A 22768-nucleotide genomic window follows, 5' to 3' on the forward strand; every position below is an offset into this window, starting at 1 on the left:
AACATTCATCACCAAAATGCAGCGAACAAACACATGAACTTCGCGAACGTATGCTTTCTCTTTCTCCTGCTTAAAAGTGAAAGTGACGTCTGCGCATGCTCCTTCTCCTGCACTCCTTGCTGTCGCGTTGGCGTGCAGCATGCTTTTCCGCGAGACTTGTCCAATAAGTTACTGAGAAAAATCCGTAACGCTTCAGTATTGGGGCCATTCTCACTATTAACTAGTTACTTATCAGATGCCTATTATTGGCATGTTGACTGTTTATTAGCACTTATAAAGCACATATTCTGCATGACCATACTCTACATCCCAAGTCCTACCTAAAACCTTAACCCAACAACTACCTTACTAACTATTGATAAGCCACAAATTAAGAGTTTATTGGGGAAAAAGTCATAGTTAATGGTTTGTTAATAGCGAGAATTGCCCCCTATACTGAAGTGTAACCGAAAAATTGTTTCAAAACAGTTTTATATGTTTGGAAATAACTTTATGAAACCTGTACAATCGCTGGGGGAGTGTATCGAGCACAGAAATACTACGTAATAAGCCCAACACGTTTTTTGACAAGTTGACCATATTATGCATGAGAAGACAGCACATTTAACATTGTAAAGAAGTCAGAATGCATGACACATCGTTGCAACACCCCTTTAAGTCTTCAGACAAGTTTAAATCCTGATGTGTTGTTTCCCTCACTTACGCATTATGTCTGTAGGCGGTCTTTTGTGGCTGTTTAAACGCATTTGACATCAAGAGTGTCTACTTTCTTGTCAGGCTAGAAAAAGGCTTAAAGGTAAATATAACTAAAAACGCAGTTATGAGAAGAAGCTGTTTAATATAAGTGATTTTTAAATTTTTATTTTAACTTAGATTGTGACCATTTGAGTAATAGCAGTGTCTGCCAATCAACATAAACAAAATCATGCATTTTGAGAATGTGCTTAAAAGCTTTGAGCAAGGTCGTACTAGCCTACTATGAATTAGACTACTATGTTGTACACTGCAATAAACACTTAATCAATCTTTCTCAACCAAGTGCACTGATTTGAAGTGACATGTCTTCAATAAATTTTGAATTTAAGCAATATTCTGTATCACTTCTTATAACTTAATTGAATTTTATGAGATGAAGGTGGAAAAAGGAAAATCTGCCAAAGAAATCAGCCTCATATATCGGCCATCGGCTGATCAGATTTCTAAAAATCCACATCGGCATCGGCCAGAGAAAAACCCATATCAGTCAACCTCTATTGTTAACTACATTATATAGATGTGTAACCTTTTTACTGGAATCAAAATGTTCCTCTTGTGCTCCATCAAAAAATTGCATACAAGTCTGAAACGAAATGGTGGACGAGCTGATTTTATTTTTACAATTTATTTATTTTCCTGTATTTCTATGCTCTAGAGAGGATGTTAAGCATGCTCTGGAGGGGTCGTGTGATTGTTAAGTCAGCCTTTCAAAAGGTGAAAAAAAGCTCAATCAAGTCCCAGGGGTATAAGAGGAAGGTAATAAGGGTGATCCTTTAGATGTTACCCTTCGCTATACAGACAGGAGGTGAGTCTTTTAATTAGGCTCGTGATCACATAATGAAGTAGAAATGCCATTTCACTTTTTAAGGTACTTCTTACAAACCCGGAGAACAAAATCCACCTGTCCACCTAGATGGTGATGAAACAAAGACATCAAGTATTTATAGAAGCATCACAGAAACACAATTAATAACTCGCATCTAAAAACAGATTGCCATTTTTTTTTCAAATCCTAGTTGTTCAAAATTACCTTTGGAAATTTATGCATAAAAAACATTTAGTGCACATTACATGTCAATAAATCGAGAAAACCGTAAAACTGGTCCAGGATCAGCTGAGTGTAATGCTTTATCCTACAGCTGGAGAATCCCACCCTCCTCAAAATGAATGACAAGCATTATGGGCTACTTCTACAGCGGCCATCCATCTGAGGTTAGGCAATTAGAAAACACTGTTATCATCGCTCATATAACTAAAAGGATTCAGACGATGAGTCTGTCTGAGTCAAATTACCATGTCAATGTATGTTAATCTAAGGTTTTCTCTGCCACGTTTCAACCAGATTCAACCACCTCAAAGCTCCATCCTCCATGTCCTTTTATTCACCCTTTCAAACAGAAGACCATTGAAGGGTCTGTCATCTTTTCCTGAAACATTCTGTCTGTCTCGTTCAATTCAGGCCGGTAAAATAATTTGATCATAAAAAATTGCCTTCAGTTTTCACAAAGCCCCTGCAGAAACAAAGAAAGATTCTGAGACATAATTCATGCAAAACCTCCGGTTTGAAATTCCTTAAAATGTGATCTGTGAACTGTGGATAGTACGTATCTGACAAAGCAATCTAACACACCCCAGAGATGATAATTCAAACTGGCAATTTTGATGGGCAACCATCTAATCAGGTGAAACCATTCATTACGGTAATTAATGACTTTGATAGAACCATCGGGAGATGAATATAATAACAATAATGCCTGCTTCTCAAACTAATGCGGACAGCCTGGTCCCAGGTGCTGTTTTCCTCTTTAATTGAGTGTGAAAGACCATAAAGAGTCTCATTTTTACATTTCATTCATTCATCCAATTAACCCTGTGTGCTGGTACCGGGTCAACAGCATCGTAGAGACCCCCCTGCCCGCCGCTCTCAAGAAGTGTGACTTAAAGATAATCTTAGTCATTATTAAAGGGGAGAGAGAGGAGGACTGGTGGGGGATGAGAGAATACTGGAACAAGTATCCACAAAGATCAGAAACAAGAGTTAAAGGGACAGACACAAAAATAAAAATTCTGTTAATTTATTCATAATCTTTAGAAATGTATTTTTACAGAGAAAGATATTTGGGAGAATGCTTGAAACCAAACAGTTCTTGGCCAGCATGGACTACCATAGTAGGAAAAATGACAATGGTAGTCTAAAGTGCCCCAGAACTGTTTGCTGTCATGCATTCTTCAAAATATCTTATTTTTTGTTCAACATAAAGAAATCTATAAAGCAATAGAGAATAAAGTGAATACTAGTAGCAATAACATTGATGTTAGTAAATGTTCAGTAATTGCGGAAATATGAAAGAAAAAAATCTATTCACAGCTTTTGAGAATGGATATTAAATAGACTGCTTTAAAATAGAATTAATCCCCCAAAAAGATTTGCCCCTCCCTATGCTAATGTTCAACCAAAAACACTTTTTGGACCAGTATTACCCAACTAACTGATATCAAAACGGCTTTGTTTTAAAATAGTGTTGATATAAAAGGAAAAGACAGAGACGTGGTTGCACCTTTCTTTTGTGATGAATATGTATTTTAATTCCGTTTCAGCTCGTCTTGTTTCCTGTTATTAACATTCATTACTGGAACAGATTCAAGTGTTTGTAGTGTAAATGCAGCTCAATGCATTAACCAGATGGTCGAATCTCTTTCACGGTAGTGAATGTAACTACTCGACATTAAAATTCGTACGAAATTAAATTAGCTTTAAAAACTATTCCACTTTGCCGCATTGTGATTGTGCGTAACAAAATTAAAAACACCTTGCCTGTGGCAACCCCAACACAAAATAGGGCCATGAATTAGCACAATGAATTAAAACCTCCATTTAATATAATTTCCTCTTATTTTTACTGCTATTACCCCAGATGCAGGGACGCAAGCAATCAAAGTAATGGAACGTTACAATTGAATCTTAAAAGACAAGTATGGTTCCTGTCTCCCACATAAAGTTACGGTCATGATAAACAATCTAAAAGATTAAGGCTGATGTGTCAGGGAAGGCAGCATGACACATATTTCTTCGCCCATTTAAAATCACAGTGTTGAACTGCGGTTGGATGAACTCTCAGCAAGAGTTAACGTTCTGCTCACCTCTAACATCTCCCTCCATTAGCGTGTAATGAACAGCATGGTTTGAGAGTAAAGCCATTAAACAGAAGAACATAATGCCCCCACTCTGGAATCCCATCTCCGACGCCAAGTCAAAATGGGTGGAGTCACACACTCTATTGTCTTGACTGATAACATAAAAAATACTCCTCAAGAAGACAGGATTCCACAAAGGAGTCAACATGAAACATGCAATGTTCTCTTTATCAAAAATGAAAGAAAACCAAATTTGATAATGCAGCTATAATCTCTAATGTTTGTGTATTATGTAAAAAAATAAATCTGCATTATCTTCCCTTTGCCGCCTTTGTGTCTAATTCAGTCTATTAAAACCAGGGTTAAGCAGGGTTCAGTCGGCACAAAAGTGCAACATTGAGCCATTACACTGCATTGCCTATGGCAAACGGCTAGTTTTCATTGGCAGTGGTTTATAGAGCAACACTACAGACCATTTAAAGAGAGAGACAATACATTATGTCCAGAATAACTATAATGGTGCAGGTTCTAGACATTTATGAATGGCAATAAATGTCTCAGAATCGAAATGTCACTCTGTGACTGATCAAAAGGTTAAATCTAACTTTTATGAGGATAAACAAGAAGATCAACCAACAGACAAGCCAACCTTTTTAAAGGCAGTAAACTACAAAGTTTGCCAGTCACAGACTCTAAATATTTACACCTATGAATGGAAAATATACGAGAAAAATTGAACAAAAAAGCATGAAGCCTTTCTATAGAGGGAGACGAGACAAACATTCGCCCGCATTACCTTTAACAACAGAGTAAACCTGATGAAATGAAGGGAATTATGTGGCATTCTCGATAATTGCCATAATACTTCTCATTATAGCTCTCAGCCTCGTCCATGCTGTTTTTTGTTCCAGAAAACGAACATGTGGGCCCCAACATAAATGAGACCAACACCACACGGTCCCCCGCATGAAGGCTCACGCGCACACACTCTATCTGCCCTGAATGATGTCTATTTTCATGGGAGACTCATGAAGAGGCCAATTACCCAGCACTCCCTTCTCCCCGTTCCCCCATCATCATTCTCAGCAGGAGGAGCGGTCTGGCTGTCAGCCTGACAGAACAGCCTCTCAGCATCCTGGTGTGTCCACAAGTTCCCTGGTCCTTCAAGCACCCCCGCCGTGAGATGAAGGAGAGACGGACAAAAATCCATATCGCCTATTCAGAGCCACGGAGAAATAAGGAGAGTTAGTCATAGGACTCATTTTTCTAAATGAGCGACAATTTCCCGAATTATCTTAACAACCCGCCATCAAACCCAGCGCTGAGCTTTTGTGCGCCTGAATCAAAAGGTGCCATTTTAGAGGTAGTTTGGGGGTTCAAAGCACAAAATAAAGTTGGTATTTTTCATAAAAGGCTTGGGAAAATTATCCCTCATCACTCTTCGCGGGACGTTCATTTTGGTAAGCTTTTGTTCTAGGGAAAAATGGTATCCCTTACGGATCATTTTAATAATCATTCTATATTAATATGCTTGATCTTAACTTGGGGAACACATTTCAATTCATATCTGCAAATGGCTGGAACGCGGCTTTTATCTCACAATTCCTCCAAAACATATACTTAAATGAAATACTTTAATTTTATGTTTTATTTGGCTTGATATTTAATAAACAGAGGAAAAATGTTGACATAATTGATGAATAAATGGCACCTTTAAGTTTAAAGTGATAGAAAGTTCTGTCATCATTAATTTGTGTCCATTCAAACATGTATGACATTCTTTCTTCTGCAGAGCACAAAAGAAGACATTTTGAAGAATGTGGTTAACTGGCCCCATTCACTTTGATTTTGGGTCCATCCAATAGAAGTCAAAAGAAGCCAGTGCTGTTCGGTTACCAACTTGTTTCAAAACATCTTCTTTTGTGTTCTAGGGAAGAAAGAAAGTCATAAAGGTTTGAAATGAGAAGAGGGCAAGTAAATGATAACAAAATTTTAATTTTTGGGGGAACTATCCCTTTAAACAGATGTCAGCACAAGTAGCTAAGGCCCTGTTCAAATTAATGTTTTTATTTGAAAACATCTTTTTCTCTTAATTGTATCTTTCCGTAGACAATGAGGCAGCCCTTTTGTCAGTAAATACAGACCTTATGGAAAAGGCTCTCCAAAGTGGAAACATTTGTAAACATTGTCGCAGTGTAGACGAAAAAATGTATGCTTTCAAAAACAATGACGTGTTTTTCATCGTGACGCTGTTGTTTTGGCTGCTCTCCAGTTTAATAGCCTTAATGTCGTGTCGTGCATACTATAGATTGCATATTAAAGGATAGAATATTTCATCACTCGCAGTTATTGTCCTGCAGCAAAATGCGAAGATACTTTCACTTTCCTTTTTGCAACTTATAGTTGTGTAACCGGCAGCATCATTTACTGTACGTTCAATTAAAAAACACTGTGCTTTTGCCGTGACATAATAATAAGGCAGAAAGTAAATGAACACTTGAAAAAAATGAGATAGGTTGAAGAGTCTTAAGTTTTACTTATGCGAACTCAATTGGAAGCAAGTGTTTACAGGACGTTTAAGTGTGGATGGGCATCACTTTGAAAACGGTTGGAAATGCTTGAAAATGCTAGTGTGCACGAAAAACGATTTAAAAATGAAAGTTTTCAAAGGAAAACCTTGGTCTAGGTTGTTCTGTTCTGTTGCTCACGGTCCTCTCCCTGAACAATAAAATTTAGCACCCCCTATATAGCAACTAAGATAAAAAGAGAGACACAAAAAAATCTCTAAAATGGTCAGCAGAAGTCAAACTAACAAGACATGTCAGTAATCACAGGCCAAATTTCTAAGCAATCCCCCGAAGCCATTATCATTCCTCTCCTCCTCTGTCTTCGCTAAACGAACATTTTCCTAAAGCTTAATGGGCTAATTTATATTAACACTAATTAACACACACTGCATTATTTATGAGGTATACTTTACAAGCTGGACAAAGATATATGGAAGCCTCTTAGGGGACAAAAAGACTGAAACCTTTATGATGCACAGCTACAAAACCCTGTACTATTATTTACAAATTATCAGCATCGTTTTTCCTGGATGGCTGCGGCACCTGCTAATGAACTTGCGCATACGGAGAGGTGGAGCGCTGAGATAGGGCCACGACTCCAAACACATTTCTGTGAAATTACATTTTTAATTCCTTAATTACAGTTATTTTCTTTCTGACACGTGGGAGAGATCCAACTCAGACACAAATGAACACACTTGATTTGATGCTCTTATTTTTCCTAAGCTGAATGGAGGCCATTTGCAATGTCACCTGCATATTTCAAAAAGCGAGGTTTTATTCTTTCAAAGCCTTTGCCACTCCTCAGAATCCAAGTCATTTCAATCGTAACATTAAAGCTGAGGATGTAAGGACCATAGAGGGCATATCACAGACATTTCAGTACTTTTGCTCCAAAAATCGGTTCTTGGGTACATTCAATGTATTTCAGTAGCTTTGTTCAACAATTTTAGCATGCAGTCAAGGGTAAACTGGTATTTAATCACATTATCAAATGAATATTGTTAATCTTTTGGAGTATAGTGCCAGGAACTACACTTGCCCGGTTTCCTTCTCAGCCCTTTTAAAGTTCTATGATCTTCTCGAGAGGACACAGTGAGATGGAAGAAATGTTTGCAATGAAGAGTAGATTTGGACCAAGACAAAAGCCTGCGAGAATAAAGCTCTCCTCTCTGTCTGAGAGTCTGGCGGACCTCAGACACACGCACACACACAACCTGAGCCCTCAAACCCATGCCAGATTATACTTCTGCTCACAGACAAGCCCTGGAGTGCAGAGTCCTGTCCAGATTCACTACACCAAATGTCCCATATTCGCTCTCTCTTTCATCCACAAGACGTGAGGCTGCTACGAGAGAATACTGGCATTGATACAGAGGCTGGATTATGGACTGGGCCGGTAGGTTGCGCTGCATGGGACTATCAAGCACATTTGAACTCCAGGATTTACTAAAACGTGAGACTTTTCAGTGAATAAAGCACAAGCGGACCACTAGGGCCCCCTGGCCTCTCTGTGCATACATCACAAGCATAGAGCACTTTATGTACTCCGTGTAGTTGTTCAAATAATTATTCAAGGAAATGGTCAGTGATAAGAAACCCAAAAAACAACTCTGAAAATTCTTCCATTATTTACTGTCCTTCACGTGATTCCAAACCTATATGATTTTCTATTTTTATTGCTGAACACAAAAGAAGATTGTTATAGAATATTAGTAACAAGCAACATTGACACATGGAAAAAAAAACAATTCTGAAAATATCATTTTGGTTGACGAAATCTGTATAACTTAAAAGTTTTGAATAACAAAACCTGTAAAACCTGTGTATGAATAAATGACCATCCTGAAGAGCAGTGAGAGGGTTTTCCTTTTTGGGTTTAATATTTTGTATAATGTTAAACATGCTATTTCTTGCATTCTGACTTCTTTACACTGTTAAACGTGCTGGCTTCTCATCCATAACATGGTTAACTTGTTAAAAAACGAGTTAAAATGAATGAGTTAGTATTTCTGTGCTTGATACACTCACCCAGCACTCCAACTTGTTTCTGAAAGTCCTTATAAGTCAATATTCCTTTTATTGGCCATTCTCCCGGAAAAGCATGCCCACAGCAAGGCGAAAGCAATAGCCCGCCCCCGCGCTGACCGACGATCTACAGGAAGACCCGCTAATCAAGACTGGCTGCGCTGCATCAAGTTTGGCTGTGCTGTGGGCCTGCAGCTCGTTACTCTTGCAATAGTGAGAGAAGTTTAGGTGTGTCTGTTTGTTCTCTGCATTTTATTGATGGATGTTATATAAACGGTGGATATAATGCTGGATTTGGAGATCATTTGAAACTGGCAGATGGTGTGGTCCCAGTGCTAAAACGTGACTGATATGAACTGCACGTGGTCAGTAGGGTTGGCTACCGAAACCGTGTGCCAATATGGCTCCGGTACCTTAGAATCCGGTATGTAACTGGACCGAATCAAAACACAGATTTAGGTGCCTCATTTCAACGTCACTTAAATGCTGACTGAGCCATCGAATGATACATTTGACCTCATTCAAATTAAACCTATTAATATCTTACATTAGTTTTTCTTTAGTCACAACTTTTTTTATTTATATTGGTGATGGTCTAGTTTTGATGGGTTTGATCATAAATTGTGAAGATAAGAAAAAAATCCTTGCATGTTGCTTTTTAAGTAAAATGTTTGCAGCATTGCGGTAACAAATAGCAGCTGGCAATGACTTCAGAGGCAGCGTTTGTACACGATGGCAGCTCAGAGAAACAGATTCAAACAGGCTTCATAGGCAGCGTAACAGAAGCCTATTTGAATTATAAACAGAGTGCATCTTTCCAATAACCAATGACATATTTAAAAACTACAATACTAATTTCTCGCTTAAAAGGCAATCAAAAGTTATTGAAAGTGAAAATTAAACTTACATTTATACAAAACTATGCTCCAACTGGTGTTTCCGGAGCTTAATCCTGCTCGACCAATCACCTTCCTTGCATGTTGTTATGGAAACGAGAGGTCTCGCTACTCATTGGTTAGCTGTGAAAAAGGTGCTTGAGGTAGGGCAGTTAAGTTTAGAAAATTTTTACTTTTTTAAACTTCAAAAGATGCTCTGAACTGCAGGAAAAGACTGAGGCTGGCATTTTAAAAAAGCGTTTAGGACATTTTTGAAAACATGGTTTTCTCCGTAGGATAATAATTTAAAACACACGCTAGCAGCTTAAAATAAAAGTCAAATCTGAACATAGCCTAAGTGACCATACATTTTTGACTGGAAGTGTACTCGCGTGACAAGACGACAGCTGATAGTCAAACAACAAGATACTCAAAGCAAACCAATATACTCAAATAGGACAACATGTGGTGATGTGTGTCGTGCTATGCCAATGGTCCAAATTCGACTACAGTGTTCATCTGTTTTCAACCTCTGCATTATTCCACACATCATGAGCACCTGACTCCATCAGCCGCACTTCATTAAAGCAAGCTCCCCTTTCCTCAAGTCTTCCCACCAACTCAAAGAGAAACAGATAAAGAGAGAAAGACAGTGGGGGACGAGACGGGGGTCCCCTCCATTCCCCACTGCTCGACCGTGACCGCATCATACCGGCTCCATTATCAGAGTTCAAGCCCAGAGTGAAGTCACGCTCGCTGTTCCTCCCCAAATCGCTCGAGTCCGTCTCGCCTGAGCTGGTGATAAATTAAAGATTCGGAACAATAAAGACAACAATCAGGGGAAGAGAACACGGGTAGAAACGTCAATACTCATCCACATCCTCTCTAAACGGACATAAATTAAAACCAACGGACCACACGCGCACCAGCAAAAGGGGTCAGGGTAGCCTTAAAAGAGCAATTCAGAGCCCCTCTAAACTCTTCTCTCTCTATTGACTCTTCACAGCCGACTGCTTTTTAGGAATTTTTAAATTTATGGCGCCATGGAATACCGGGTGGTAAAATTGAGCTGGACGAGACGCCATAACCTGTCTGGTCCTGGCCACCCGAGTGCCGTTAGCCTTCGCTAGGTCAGGCTTACGGATGCCATCGCCCATGCCAGCTTAAAGACACGTATTTTCATCCATGAGCACCTGCTGAATATTCATCAGCTTGTGCATCCGGCCGACCAACGGGGCAGCGGGCCTGCTGGGGGTTAATGGCGATTGGATGAGAGAGAGCCCGGTAATCAAATCCTGTCTCGGCCTCTGTGGTGCGCAGGCAGCGGCACTGCTGAGAAACAAGAATGGCTGTTAATTCATCTTGATTAACCTATTTAATTAGCATCAAGTGAGATTTTAACAAGGCTTCATTGTAATCAGTTTGAAAGAACAATTCCCATCTTAAGACAACGAGGATTTAGCTAAGTGTCGCAATAGAGCTCTAGTCTTACGTACGTTATCGTTCACGCACGTGCGATCCTGGTAGCCCTGAAGAGGGTTGATTTGTCTTAGTACCGAGTGTTTAATTATTCCAGATGGACCACAGATCCATTTTAATCCCTCCAAATGTTGAAGATTTTACCCATCGTTCTATTTCCATGGCTACCCACTCATTCACACACAAACACAGTGGAAGTGCCACCGACTCCGGCCAAATAGATTGCAAACCAACTTAAACACACTACTGAAATCTTTTGTTCATGACGTACCGTATAAAAATGATATCGAGCGGCACACAGCACGGCTTACAACACAAATATCAGGGGCAGATATATTGCTCAACATGGCAACCACTGTGGCAAAAGCCGAAATTATGAAGGGAATAATATTTCTGTGAATAAAAATGCACTTATCAATGATTCGTAAGGCTGATATCAATGCCGATTGTTGTGCAAGCAAAATTCTCCAATTCTGATTCGACAAGTCATACTTTATCCCACAATCTATGGAATCTGTTCCTTTGAATTTCACACAATGCCACCACAGACAGACCACCATAAGAGTGCTGGATTTAATATGACAGACCCAGTAGGTGTGGCGTAAAGCCCTGGGAAGCATTCTTTTTTTTTAATAAAATGTACATAAAATATTTAGAAGGAGAAAATAAAGGGTCCTGGGGGTGTATGACAAAAAACAAAGTGCCCTGGCTTTGGTCGGACAGACAGGCCGTTGGGGAGTGTATAAATACAGCACATCAATAAAATCAATAATGTAGTGTTGCTCTATGATAGATCGCGATTATTCCAGAATAAAAGTTTGAGTTTACATAATATATGTGACCCTGGATCACAAAAATGTATTTGGAGATAAAATCTTAAATTGCTAGGCAAAGAATATTAAGTAAAGATCATGTTCCATGAAAATATTTTATGAATTGAATACCGTAAATATATAAAAACTATTTTTGTGAGTGGATGGCCTGCCACAGTGCCCGGATAAATAACTTCAAAGGCAATATTCTCAATATTTTCATTTCTTTGCACTCCAGATTCCAGAGTTTTAAACTGTTGTATCTCAGCCAGATATATCCATATTCTATCAACACATACATCAATATAAATCTTATTTATTCAGCTTTCAGGTCCATAAGTTTTTGTTGTCCAGTGTCACATATGTCTGTGCACTGTGCATGTTTCCTTTCTATTTATAAACACATAAACGAATACCTACATGCAAATATTTATGAAATATTTGGGTGTATATATTTATATATTATTTCAAGTATATAGAAACATTTATTCATTTTTATGTTGCTCTTAAATATATGCATGTACGTGTGTTTATAAATACAAAATAAATATGCACAGTACAAACACATACATATTATATAAACACAAACTTTTATTTTGGATGCGATTAATCGCATTTAAATCACTGAACAGCCTTATATTTATTTAATATTTAAACATTACACTATATGCCTGATGAAATTTAGGACGGCCAAACTCCCTGTCCGGCAATCGTCATCAAAACAAACTTCAAATGGAGTCGATCGGTTCAGATCTATAGACTACTGATGGAGACCTAAACTAGAAACTGACGTACCCACGCAGAACATTCAAAGTCAGATACAAACAGAACTCTATCAAGTCTGTCTGAGGCCTTAATGCTTTCCACTTGATGAACACAGAGACCCCCAATAACAATCTCAACACCTGGAGAAAGTCTGAGATGAATGTAAAAGACGAAAAAGCTATACTACAAAACAAATGGCATGGATTGACATGGCAGGAAACGTCCTGATGTTAGGATTGTGTTCCTTTTATGACAAAGAACGTAAGATATCACAAATTATTGAGACACTTGTCTAAGAAGCTAAATGACAAGATTTTGAAAGCTGTAAAACTGTTCTGTGAATTTTATCAATGATTGCGTTTTAATGCACAAAATAAAGGGATATCTTTCAAAAATCTGCTTAAAAAGAAACCTGTTTTCACGTGTTTGCATGCATAGTGATAAACCGGCTACACATAAAACCGCATTTACACGGAAGTTTGAGACTTGCATGGTTTCTCACGCGCAGTAACTTCTTCGTCAATAGTCTGTCAAGTAATTTACCTGCTCGAGTAATTTTATTGGGATTTTACTACAAGGCTTTCAGACATGCGCACATAAACAAAACTGAGATAAAACCGGTAAAGGCGTTTACATGCAGCGCTAAATTGGAGTAATGCGACAAAAACTACCTCTGCCGATCGGTTTTTGCATAAGCCGTTTATGACCTTTCCCCGATAAATGAAAACCGTTTTACACGTTTACATGACCTTTCATATATCAGCTTATTAAGCACAATCGGCATAAGACCGTGTCTGGATATAGCAGACATGTCAAGATGATGTGAGATAAAATGCGAGAAAGTGTGAATGTGTGTGTTTAGCATCACCAAATAAAAAGCAACACGAAATAGAAAGTGGCTTTAGAGAAGCAAAGTTTATGATCAAATCTCCAGTAACAAATGATTTAAAATGAATTGCAGAAAGACAGTCTGTCAGAAACATCTCACGTATTTTCCTATTTGAATGACCGGCACTGTTTGTCACAAATGTGTAGAAATTTGAATAAAACAACTCCACTGACATAGTGATATACATAAAAAATCTATTTTATATAATATATATATATTTTGAATAAAAACACAGTTTCATAATTCGACCAAAGTAATTAATAAAGATGCTCGACATAAGTCATACATCTCTGCAGAATGGTTTACTATCCATCTAGTCAATCAAGTAGTTGTTAACCAACTAGTCAGTCATCACCAATCGAAGACATATTTATGGTCAGTAACGTTCTTCACTGGCCAGCGCTGCAGAAAGTGAAATCTGTGTGTGTTCAGTACAGTGTGTATGAGCAGTACAGTGAAGCTGGAGCTTGTGATTGATTTGAGAGCAGTCAGCCCGGCTGCCTGCCCTCAGTCCTTGATGAATGACTGGAGCTTTTAATTAACCTCCTGCACACACATCAATATTATTCGCACACATTACTCCATTCTCACAGCTCTCCCATTACACCGTAACCTTTAAGATACAGTTTTGGGGCTGTTTTGAAATACCATGAGAAATGACAAATTGTAAATACGGTGGAAAAAGTTTTGCGGAAAATCTATAGTGTGATTTTCGCTTCGGCCTTTGTGTTTGCTTTTAATTTCGTTTCGTTCCTTGCCTTCTGACATGAAGTAGCTAATGCAGAATGTTAAAATCTTGACAAAAAATACAATCTGTACCAGGAAACGCCTCCGGAGGGGAGAAATGAGCAACTGTCCTCCACTGCTCCTGCTCCAGACACATAGAAAAGCAACTCCGCAGCACAGATTCAGATGAATATTCTAATGTATTTCTCTCTTCATATATTGATGACAGTGTTGACTAATGTACCATTTTTTGCCTCCAGTTGAATGTGAATCAGAGCTGTGGGAATATCATTATCACATAGAGCACGCATCTGCGAGTATGTGACAGCTCACGCATATGAGGAATGTTTCAGAAAAAAATGATATCAGAAATGCGACCGCTTCTGATTTTACAGCTTCAGAGATGAAAGCAGTGCACAGATTCACACCAGACAGACAAAAATAGTGTTTCTCTAATGGAAACAGGAAAACAATTATATTAATTATATTTTAGTGTGACTTCTGAGATATCTGAAATACTGAAGTATACATACTGAAGGTCAATAAAGTTTGTCTCCAATTCTCACACTGTGAGAATGATGTGACAATACACGTGGCTTCAACATACACTCACTAACCTCCCAAAGCTCCTCACTTATGGGGAATTCCCAACTCCTTTTAAAAAATGTGTTCCAGTTTAAGTGAAACGCAACCTGACTGTGACATTACAGACAATCCAGATCCTGACATTATTACTGTAAATATCACGTTTAAAATTCTGTCTTCATTTTCTCCACCTTTTGGTATTTCTAACCTGTATGACTTTCGTTATTCTGCAGAACACAGAAGAAGATATTTTGATAAATGTTGGTAACAGAACAATTGCGGACCCGTTCACTTCCACAGTATAGACACAAAAGCAATGCAAGTCAATAGAAACCGGTTTTGGTTACCAAGATTCATCAAAATATCTTCTTTTTTGTTCTGCATGAGATAGAAAGTCATACAGGGTTGAAATGACACAATGGTAATGTTTACATGCATCTATTTTGGCCAATCTCAGTGAATTTTCAGAACAAAAGTTCTGCGCAAGCGCAAAGCTGTGGTTGCCAGATTCGCATAACAAATCCAGTCCAATGGTTATTCAAACGATCCAAACACAAATGATCTCAATGATCTTGCATAGCCCAGATATCAACTTCTGTTGAACAACATTATTCCTCTTTTTCCACATGAAAGAAACAACCGTGAGAACCATTAAAAGAACTTCCCGATCGTCCATGTACTTTAAATGTAGCGGGACCTGGCAACACTGGGTAAGCATCTAACTAACATCTCACTTCAAACTTTGTCTTTGAATGGATGTATGATGTCAATGTATTCCTTATTTTCACATTTGGAATGAAACGAAGTTGTCAAATATAATATGTTCTCTCTTTGCTTTATGTACTTTAAGAACACACAAGAGCCCAGCAGAACATACTGCGCGTGTTCCCATTCCCTATTATGTGCTTTCCTCTGAATGGATAAAACATTCTCTCCCTGTTGAAAAAACTGCATATGCTGGGTTAGATATTTTTTGATGCTGGTTTGAGCTGGTCATGTGCTGGTTTAAGCTGGTGAGGAACCAGCACATGACCACCTTAAGCCAGCACAAGACCACCTTAAACTAGCACAAACCAGCATCAAAACATACCTAACCCAGCATATGCAGGTTTTTTTCACAAGGTGTGGCGAGTTTTGTGTTTTTTTAATCATTGACGTAAACATAAGATGTATAAGACATACGCACCACTGCGTATGTGCACAGGGTATTTTTGAGAAAATACTCTGATTCAAGTGTTTGCATGCATATTTTTTTCCTCCTGATTGGATTGCTTTCGGTCTACACCACCCCTTTCAATCCGATTGCAATGTAAATGGTATTGACCTCAATCGGATTAATTAAGGTGTTTACATGAAGGCTTTTCAGTCCGATTGAGACATCGATCTGATAACAAGTGGATTATTTGCTTGCATGTAAACGTGGTTAATGATGAGAGAACTTGCATTTTTGGAAGAACTTTGGATCACTTTAAACAAACCATAGCAAAAAGGTGGAAAATCTTTAGAGACTCAGACCTCTTATCACAAAAGCAATGAGTCCATAAAACAGAGCTTAGCTACCGTTTCCACAAATTAAAGTGGTCATATGACACGGCTAAAATGATTATTATAGTTTTTTTTCCGATGTAATGCAATGTGTATACACGATTCAAGGTTAAAATTCAGTATATTTTCCACACAACATGCATGTTTATATCCCCTCTTTGCACCCCCTCTCTGAAACGTGTGGATTTTTTAAAAAGCTCTTCGCACTGAAAAGCGAGGTGTGCTATGATTGGCCAGTTAACCAGTGCGTAGTGATTGGTCGAATACTGCAAGCGAGTGATGGAAATGTAACAGGTAAGCCCACCTTACTTACATACACATTTGGGCGGTCTTAGTCAAATAATAACATGAACTGACGTAGATTTGTGGGGGTGTGGTTACATGAGGCGTTTCAGGCAGGTCTGGATGAGCATTCGCTTTTATTATTGTTTGGAAATTTTACGTGTCTAATACATGCATGGGCACTTTTAACACACCAAAGACACAGAAAAACACGTATTTGGCCATGACCCCTTATGATATTATGATATTAAAAATATGATATAACATATTGACTACGTTGTTCCTTCCTCTCTAGCTCTAACTCAAGTCATACCTCTTAAAGCATGGCCTTTACTGTGCACTTACTGTTAGCTCAATGACAACATGTTAAATCCTTTCTCATTTGTAAGTCACTTGGAATAAAAGCATCTGCTAAATGTAAATCTTTTTTTTTGAGATACAATTGCAGGTTACCTCACATACTTCTCCTTATGTGGGTTGTGAAATGACGTCAAACTGACATTTTACAGAGAAATCCAACCAGACAGCTTGAATTATAAATCATTATTATAAGCTTACTGTTGGAAATCGTGGTAAAGAAAGACAATTTTCAACAGATTTTCCTTATTTTTCAACACAGACTTTGTTCTTTCTAGATAAATAATAAAAGTTACAAATTGCAGCTTTAAAGAGCAAGTATGAATCTATTGACACAAATGCCATATCATTTACAGTATATCAATTTGTCTTCTGAGGTGTATAAAGACCTTACCTGTTTTTATTATCTTAGAATGAGCTATTTCTATCTACACACCGCGGGTCCCCTTACATGGAATTCATCATGTTGTTTCTATCGAAGCCCTTAACCAGGGGTCGGCAACAGTTGTGACTAAGAGAACCATTCTGGGCCATCTCCCACCAAATAAAATTTGTCTGAAGCCGCAAAATACATGTAACCTTTAAATTACAATAAACACAGGTTGTTATGCATGTAAGGTAGTAGTTAGCCAGTTATACCATTAGGTGGCAATCCAGTGCGATTTTTATTCTATTTAGATGATAAGCCATTTATAAATGTTTGTCTCTGGCAAGAAGTGGGAGAGTTGCAATAGGAGAGTAGCGTCGCAGTGTTGAATGCGCTGCGTTAGTTAGACTTCAGCTTCTTTCTGTGAACTTTTGTTTTGGCAGCGTTTGATGAATAGCCTTTCCTGTAGCTTTCCTGTAGCTAAGTGTTTAGGGAATTGCGTTAACAACGTAAGGTTCGATCCCAGGAGAGTGCACATAACTAAACATAAATGTATAGGTTACTGCAATATAAATCGCTTTGGATAAAAGCGGCTGCCAAATGCATAAAAGTAAATTTAATAGCCATTAGAGACCGCCTACTCTCCGCATACAGTCATCATGCGTAAACATTATGAGAAGCGGGCTAATCAGACGAGATTTAAACTATGCCGGCTATAGACCTAAAATGTTTGGTTTTAAGACGAAAAACGCAATAAGCCGAATGTTTTCACACCATTTCTAACGCAGTGTAAAGCAGAAACAAAACCCCTGTCCTCTGTATGTTTTTTCTGTCATCTCCGGTCACGCTCGCACTTATTTTGTCTATCATTTAAATTAAATATGTGGAAAAGCAAACACATTTAGCCAGCCATACATCCTGGTATAATTTGTATGCATTTTCAGATATTTCTTGAAGAAATCAGGAAAGGTGGTCAAAAGTGGACAAAATAGAGGAATTACAGCAGCAGGTGTTAACGTGTATGTGCCTCTTTCGTACACTTATGGTCCGATCGACCAAAACGTATCGTAATACCAGGCATAAACAGGGCCTTATAACGTCTGCAGGGAGCCACAGCAGGGGGGCAGAAGAGCCACATGCGGCTCTTGAGCCACGGGTTGCCAACCCCTGTCTTAAACGGACAAACTGATCTACAAAGCGTGTTTCGTAAGTGCGTCATCTCCTTCGGTGATGCAAAAACGTGATGAAATCTTAGTCCTGTGTCAGCCACCGTACTGCTTCGAAAGGGAGGGGTGCAGTTACCCACTGGTTGCAATTCACAACCTTACCGCTAGATGCCGCTCAAGTGCATACACTGGACCTTTAAATCAACTCAACAGCATACAGTTTATAAACGTATCACATGTCAACTAATATGTTTCGTGAGCTCTTAAGAGAATATGTTGTCTGACAAAGCAACAGTTGCATGTGTATACACTCCATCTCAAAGCAAGCCCATCTTGTAACTTGCCTTCAGGATATGTCTGCGCTGACAGTCGGCTGGTATGTTAGCTTCATTAAAGAGGGAGTGGTGCAGTAATTACCACAACACGGCTTGTGTTTTTCTTGACGTAGAAGAAGATCTTACGTCCTAACAGGATAAATGGCACATTCCACAGACGCAAACACGCACAAAATACCGCAGCTCTAGAAAGCTGATTTCAAAAGGATACATACCTGCTGCTGTGAATGCCATTTACTTTCTTGCCATTTAAATGCTTGGTGTTTACAGCGGTTTAAAAATAGTGCATTACTGTAAAGAACTATTTATAAAGAAAGAAAACCCCACTCCCAGGGTACAAAAAGCAAAGAATAATTACTGGATCACCAGGATACAGTAGCAGACGCTGTGACATTTGGGAAAGTTGTCACCATGGCAACATCCCTACAGTAAAAGCTAATTTCTCATCCCAGTCCGGATTTAGGAATAAATACCGGCTCGAACAGAATAAAGGTGCAATACCAACAAGCAATTGTGTGCTTGTGTGTGTACAGCATATGAAAAAATAGTGAGAGAGACCGTGATTTTATACAAGTGTGTGAATGTATGTGCGCGTTTGTGTGTCTTCACGTGAGCTTGTATGAAATTCAGTCAATTACGGCACACAATATTCCTACAAATTAATGCGCAATAAAAAGGCCCAGCCATCTCTAACCACTCTTAATCATGACCATTTTTCATCTTTCATATGTAAATTATTACTCAGAAATAGACCGCATTGCCTGTGGCGAAACCCTTTAAAACACACCAGCTTCACTTTATGATTATGAAGCAATATCTTAGTCTAAGAGAGAGAGAGAGAGAAGGAGAGAGAGAGAGAGAGAGAGGGAGGAAGGGAAAGAGAGAAAGCACCACCCATGCCGTCTGGTCCCTTCACTTCTATTAATTAGTGTGCAGAAATCAAAAGCTTTGCATCTGATAGAACATTTGATGTCTGAGAGAATTCAATTAAGAGGAAAATGCCCTTTATGTTATCGAGTTAGGAGCGGCCACACAGCTCAATATAATAACCTCCATACAGAGAAAGGACAAACAGAAGACCCGGAGGGCTCATCGGGAAGACCACTCTCTCCTCGCAAGCAAATGTCAACGAGTCGTCTTCCATATGAACCGGTGAAGTGTTGGCGGTGCTTACATTATGAACACCGAATGACCCTAATGTTCATAAAGGCTCTTCTCAATATTTCTATCATGACCTCTATGAATGATTCTTCCATTTACTATCATACAGTCAGTAACACATTACTTCAGCAGATATATTGAGCCGAGTATTGTGCTTCATGTTAACGTGTGATTTCTCATGTTAAAAATGTGATTTTGTAGTTTTCTCACATTTTCTCACAACTTCTCGACAAACCATGGCACGTTTGCAAGAGTAAATGTGTTCTGGATGGCAATCTGTGACAGGTTTCCCATGTTGCTCTGTGATAACTGTCATTACCAAATGGGGTGGATTGCATTTCTGTTAAATATGCAATCGAATGCGGAAATGATTATGGATAGCCAATTCACACAACCTGATCTTTATACTTCTATTACACAGGTTCATGCTGAATGTAGCTCTGGCAGATCATCATGAATTAGGTTTAGTCGACTAATGTTTGCAAAGTGCTGACAGTACTAAAAATATTTAAACAGCGAGGCCAAATGTTGACATTCTGTGTCATGTTTCCACTTTCAGGTTTTGTATTGTGGCTAGACATTATTTGGTGGAGATATTGTGCACAGGTGTCAGGAGAGGGGAAGAGTATTCTTTTCTACAAATTTGACCCCACTAGTTTCTATGCAGACACCTCATATCAGAACCTCTGTGAATTCTAATTTTAAAAGTAACATTGTGTCATTGATTCATGTTGTTCCATCCATGTGTGTTGTTATTATAAAACAGAACAGGAGAAATTAGAAGCAGTCATTATACAGCAATTCATAGTGACCAACCGAACATTAAAACAACAAAACTAGTAAACGACTACAGTACTACATTCAAAGTTTTCTGAGGGCGTACAATTGCTTTGTTTGGGGAAAAGTTTGGATTTTGAGTCAAAATCGTTCTCTCTTATAGAGGCCGCAATCGCATTCCAAAAAAAGAATGTGATTTAAAGCCAAATCTACTTTTTATGCATTGCAGCAAAACAGGAGGCATATTTTCAAACATGCATAATGGACAATGAGATATAAGAACTGCAGCAAAAAGATTTTCAGTCAGCCACGATTGCAATTTAAATCTATTTTTCAGACACTGGAAGAGTCAATAAATAAATGTAAAAATAATTTTTAATATTTATTTATGAGGTCCTATTTGAAGCATAAACTATGGACACTATAGACTTTTGTTGTCTGAAAAAAAAGACTGCATAGAGATTATATCAGATAAAGATTAACTACTACTTCAATAGTCAAATGTTTTGGCGAGTGCTTTACCCTGTCCTTGTCTTCCACCAGGTCTGTTAGCACATCATCAGGGTCCAGAATTCCCCCGTCACAGTACTCAACATGGTGGGTTCGTACCAGGAAATCGCCCTCCTGCAAAACAAACAAACACTAGTGTGAACTATCAGCAAGAGTACACAATTTCACACACCTTGTGGCAAGAACTTATCACCTTATTCCCTGTATTTCCCACAGTATAGTCGACAAAGACAAAAGGAAAGTTCATTAAAATACTATGATTTTTATTACTGACCAAGATTGAATTTTTAAAAACATATAACATACCCACCGATTTAGTTAGTGTTAGTTTGAAATTAGAGTGCACTGATCTTATTACTGGGCATAGAAAATACTTCACATCAAATCAGTGTTTAGCTGGACACCCTAATGCACATGCAGTACGGGACATCTTTTATTCAACTGAATAGTGTTCCCATAGAACTCCCTACAGAGGAGTCACCTCCTACAGAGGGAGTGCAGCAAGGGCCAGGTGAGGGCCCAATAGACTTTCTTATTAATGATGACAGAGAACAAAGCAGCACTCATCAACATCCACAAATCATCTTAGCTCACAACGATGGCCAACCAGATCCCTGACACCAGTGTGATGCAACTGCAAATCTCAACTCCAAATGTCAAGATAAGCTTGAACTTCAACTAGTGCCAAGAGATACAGTACGCTCTGTAAAACAGATGGTTTCATTTCATCTTGTGCATGATCTTATGTCATTACATCATATTTTTTAATGCATTTATGTTGCTTGCTCACCAAAAACAAAGCAACTTAAGCCATTTGCGTTCAAACAATGGCATAAAAAAACCACATCCAGAAGTGGGAGGATTGGTACGCTTAAACAATGTTTGCCTTGGAGTAACTACAAAACTCTATTGACAGCGTGAAACACGACTGATACGGGCCAACCCTGTTTATCTTGGCTGTTGTAGGTCTACAGAGCTGTCAGCCTTCAACAGATTAACTGCGATTGCATGGATGACTCATACTCATGTTAAATGTTAATTTAAAAACCCAGTCAATCAGGAGACGAGAAAAACATTTACCAGATTTGACCAGTACATACTCACATATATGACCACTGCAGTATATTTAAACGAGTCATCGGATAAAAATCCATCTTTTTCTGTGTTTAAGTGCTATAATTGCTTTCCTGGTGCATCTACAAAGTCAGAAAACGTGAAAAGTGACAAAACAGTACATTTGTTTTGGTGAGGCTTTGTCTGCAAGCATTTGAGAGATCGAGCAGTTCAGATTTCGCTCCTCTTCTGACGTAGGAAGAGGCTCTTATTATAATATTACCACCCACGTTTCCACTTTTATTTGCTCAAATCACATCAAGGCAGATTGCTTTATCAACCTGGGACAGTACAAGCAGGATTAGCTTCAAAGTTGTTCCTCAAGAGGGATCGAGACCAACCGAACGAGACAAAGCTGGTGATGTAAGTAATACAGTATTTATCAACAGTCTGTATTGACGTAAATGTACCATATATATAGGAGGATAACGTTAGTATTTGATAGCGAAGGGAGCAGGCTACGTAGAACATTCAAAGCCAGTGTTAAACTTACTCTTTATTTATACGTTATTTGGCAAATGGGCACTTGGAGTTTGGC

The 22768-nt window shown here is 38.6% G+C and overlaps 1 protein-coding gene across 3 annotated transcripts in view; it reads right to left on the reverse strand.

Annotated features, from left to right (window-relative positions):
* Nucleotides 1-22768, reverse strand: part of pard3bb (par-3 family cell polarity regulator beta b) — a 303484-nt gene that overhangs the window by 271295 nt on the left and 9421 nt on the right. For all 3 annotated transcript variants that reach the window (XM_056755104.1, XM_056755105.1, XM_056755103.1), the window contains exon 3: nt 21130-21231. In XM_056755104.1, coding sequence (XP_056611082.1) covers nt 21130-21231 — 102 coding nt within the window. The remainder of the gene's footprint in view (nt 1-21129; nt 21232-22768) is intronic.

The sequence above is a fragment of the Triplophysa dalaica genome, chromosome 8, assembly GCF_015846415.1.
Source record: "Triplophysa dalaica isolate WHDGS20190420 chromosome 8, ASM1584641v1, whole genome shotgun sequence".
Classification (NCBI taxonomy): domain Eukaryota; kingdom Metazoa; phylum Chordata; class Actinopteri; order Cypriniformes; family Nemacheilidae; genus Triplophysa; species Triplophysa dalaica.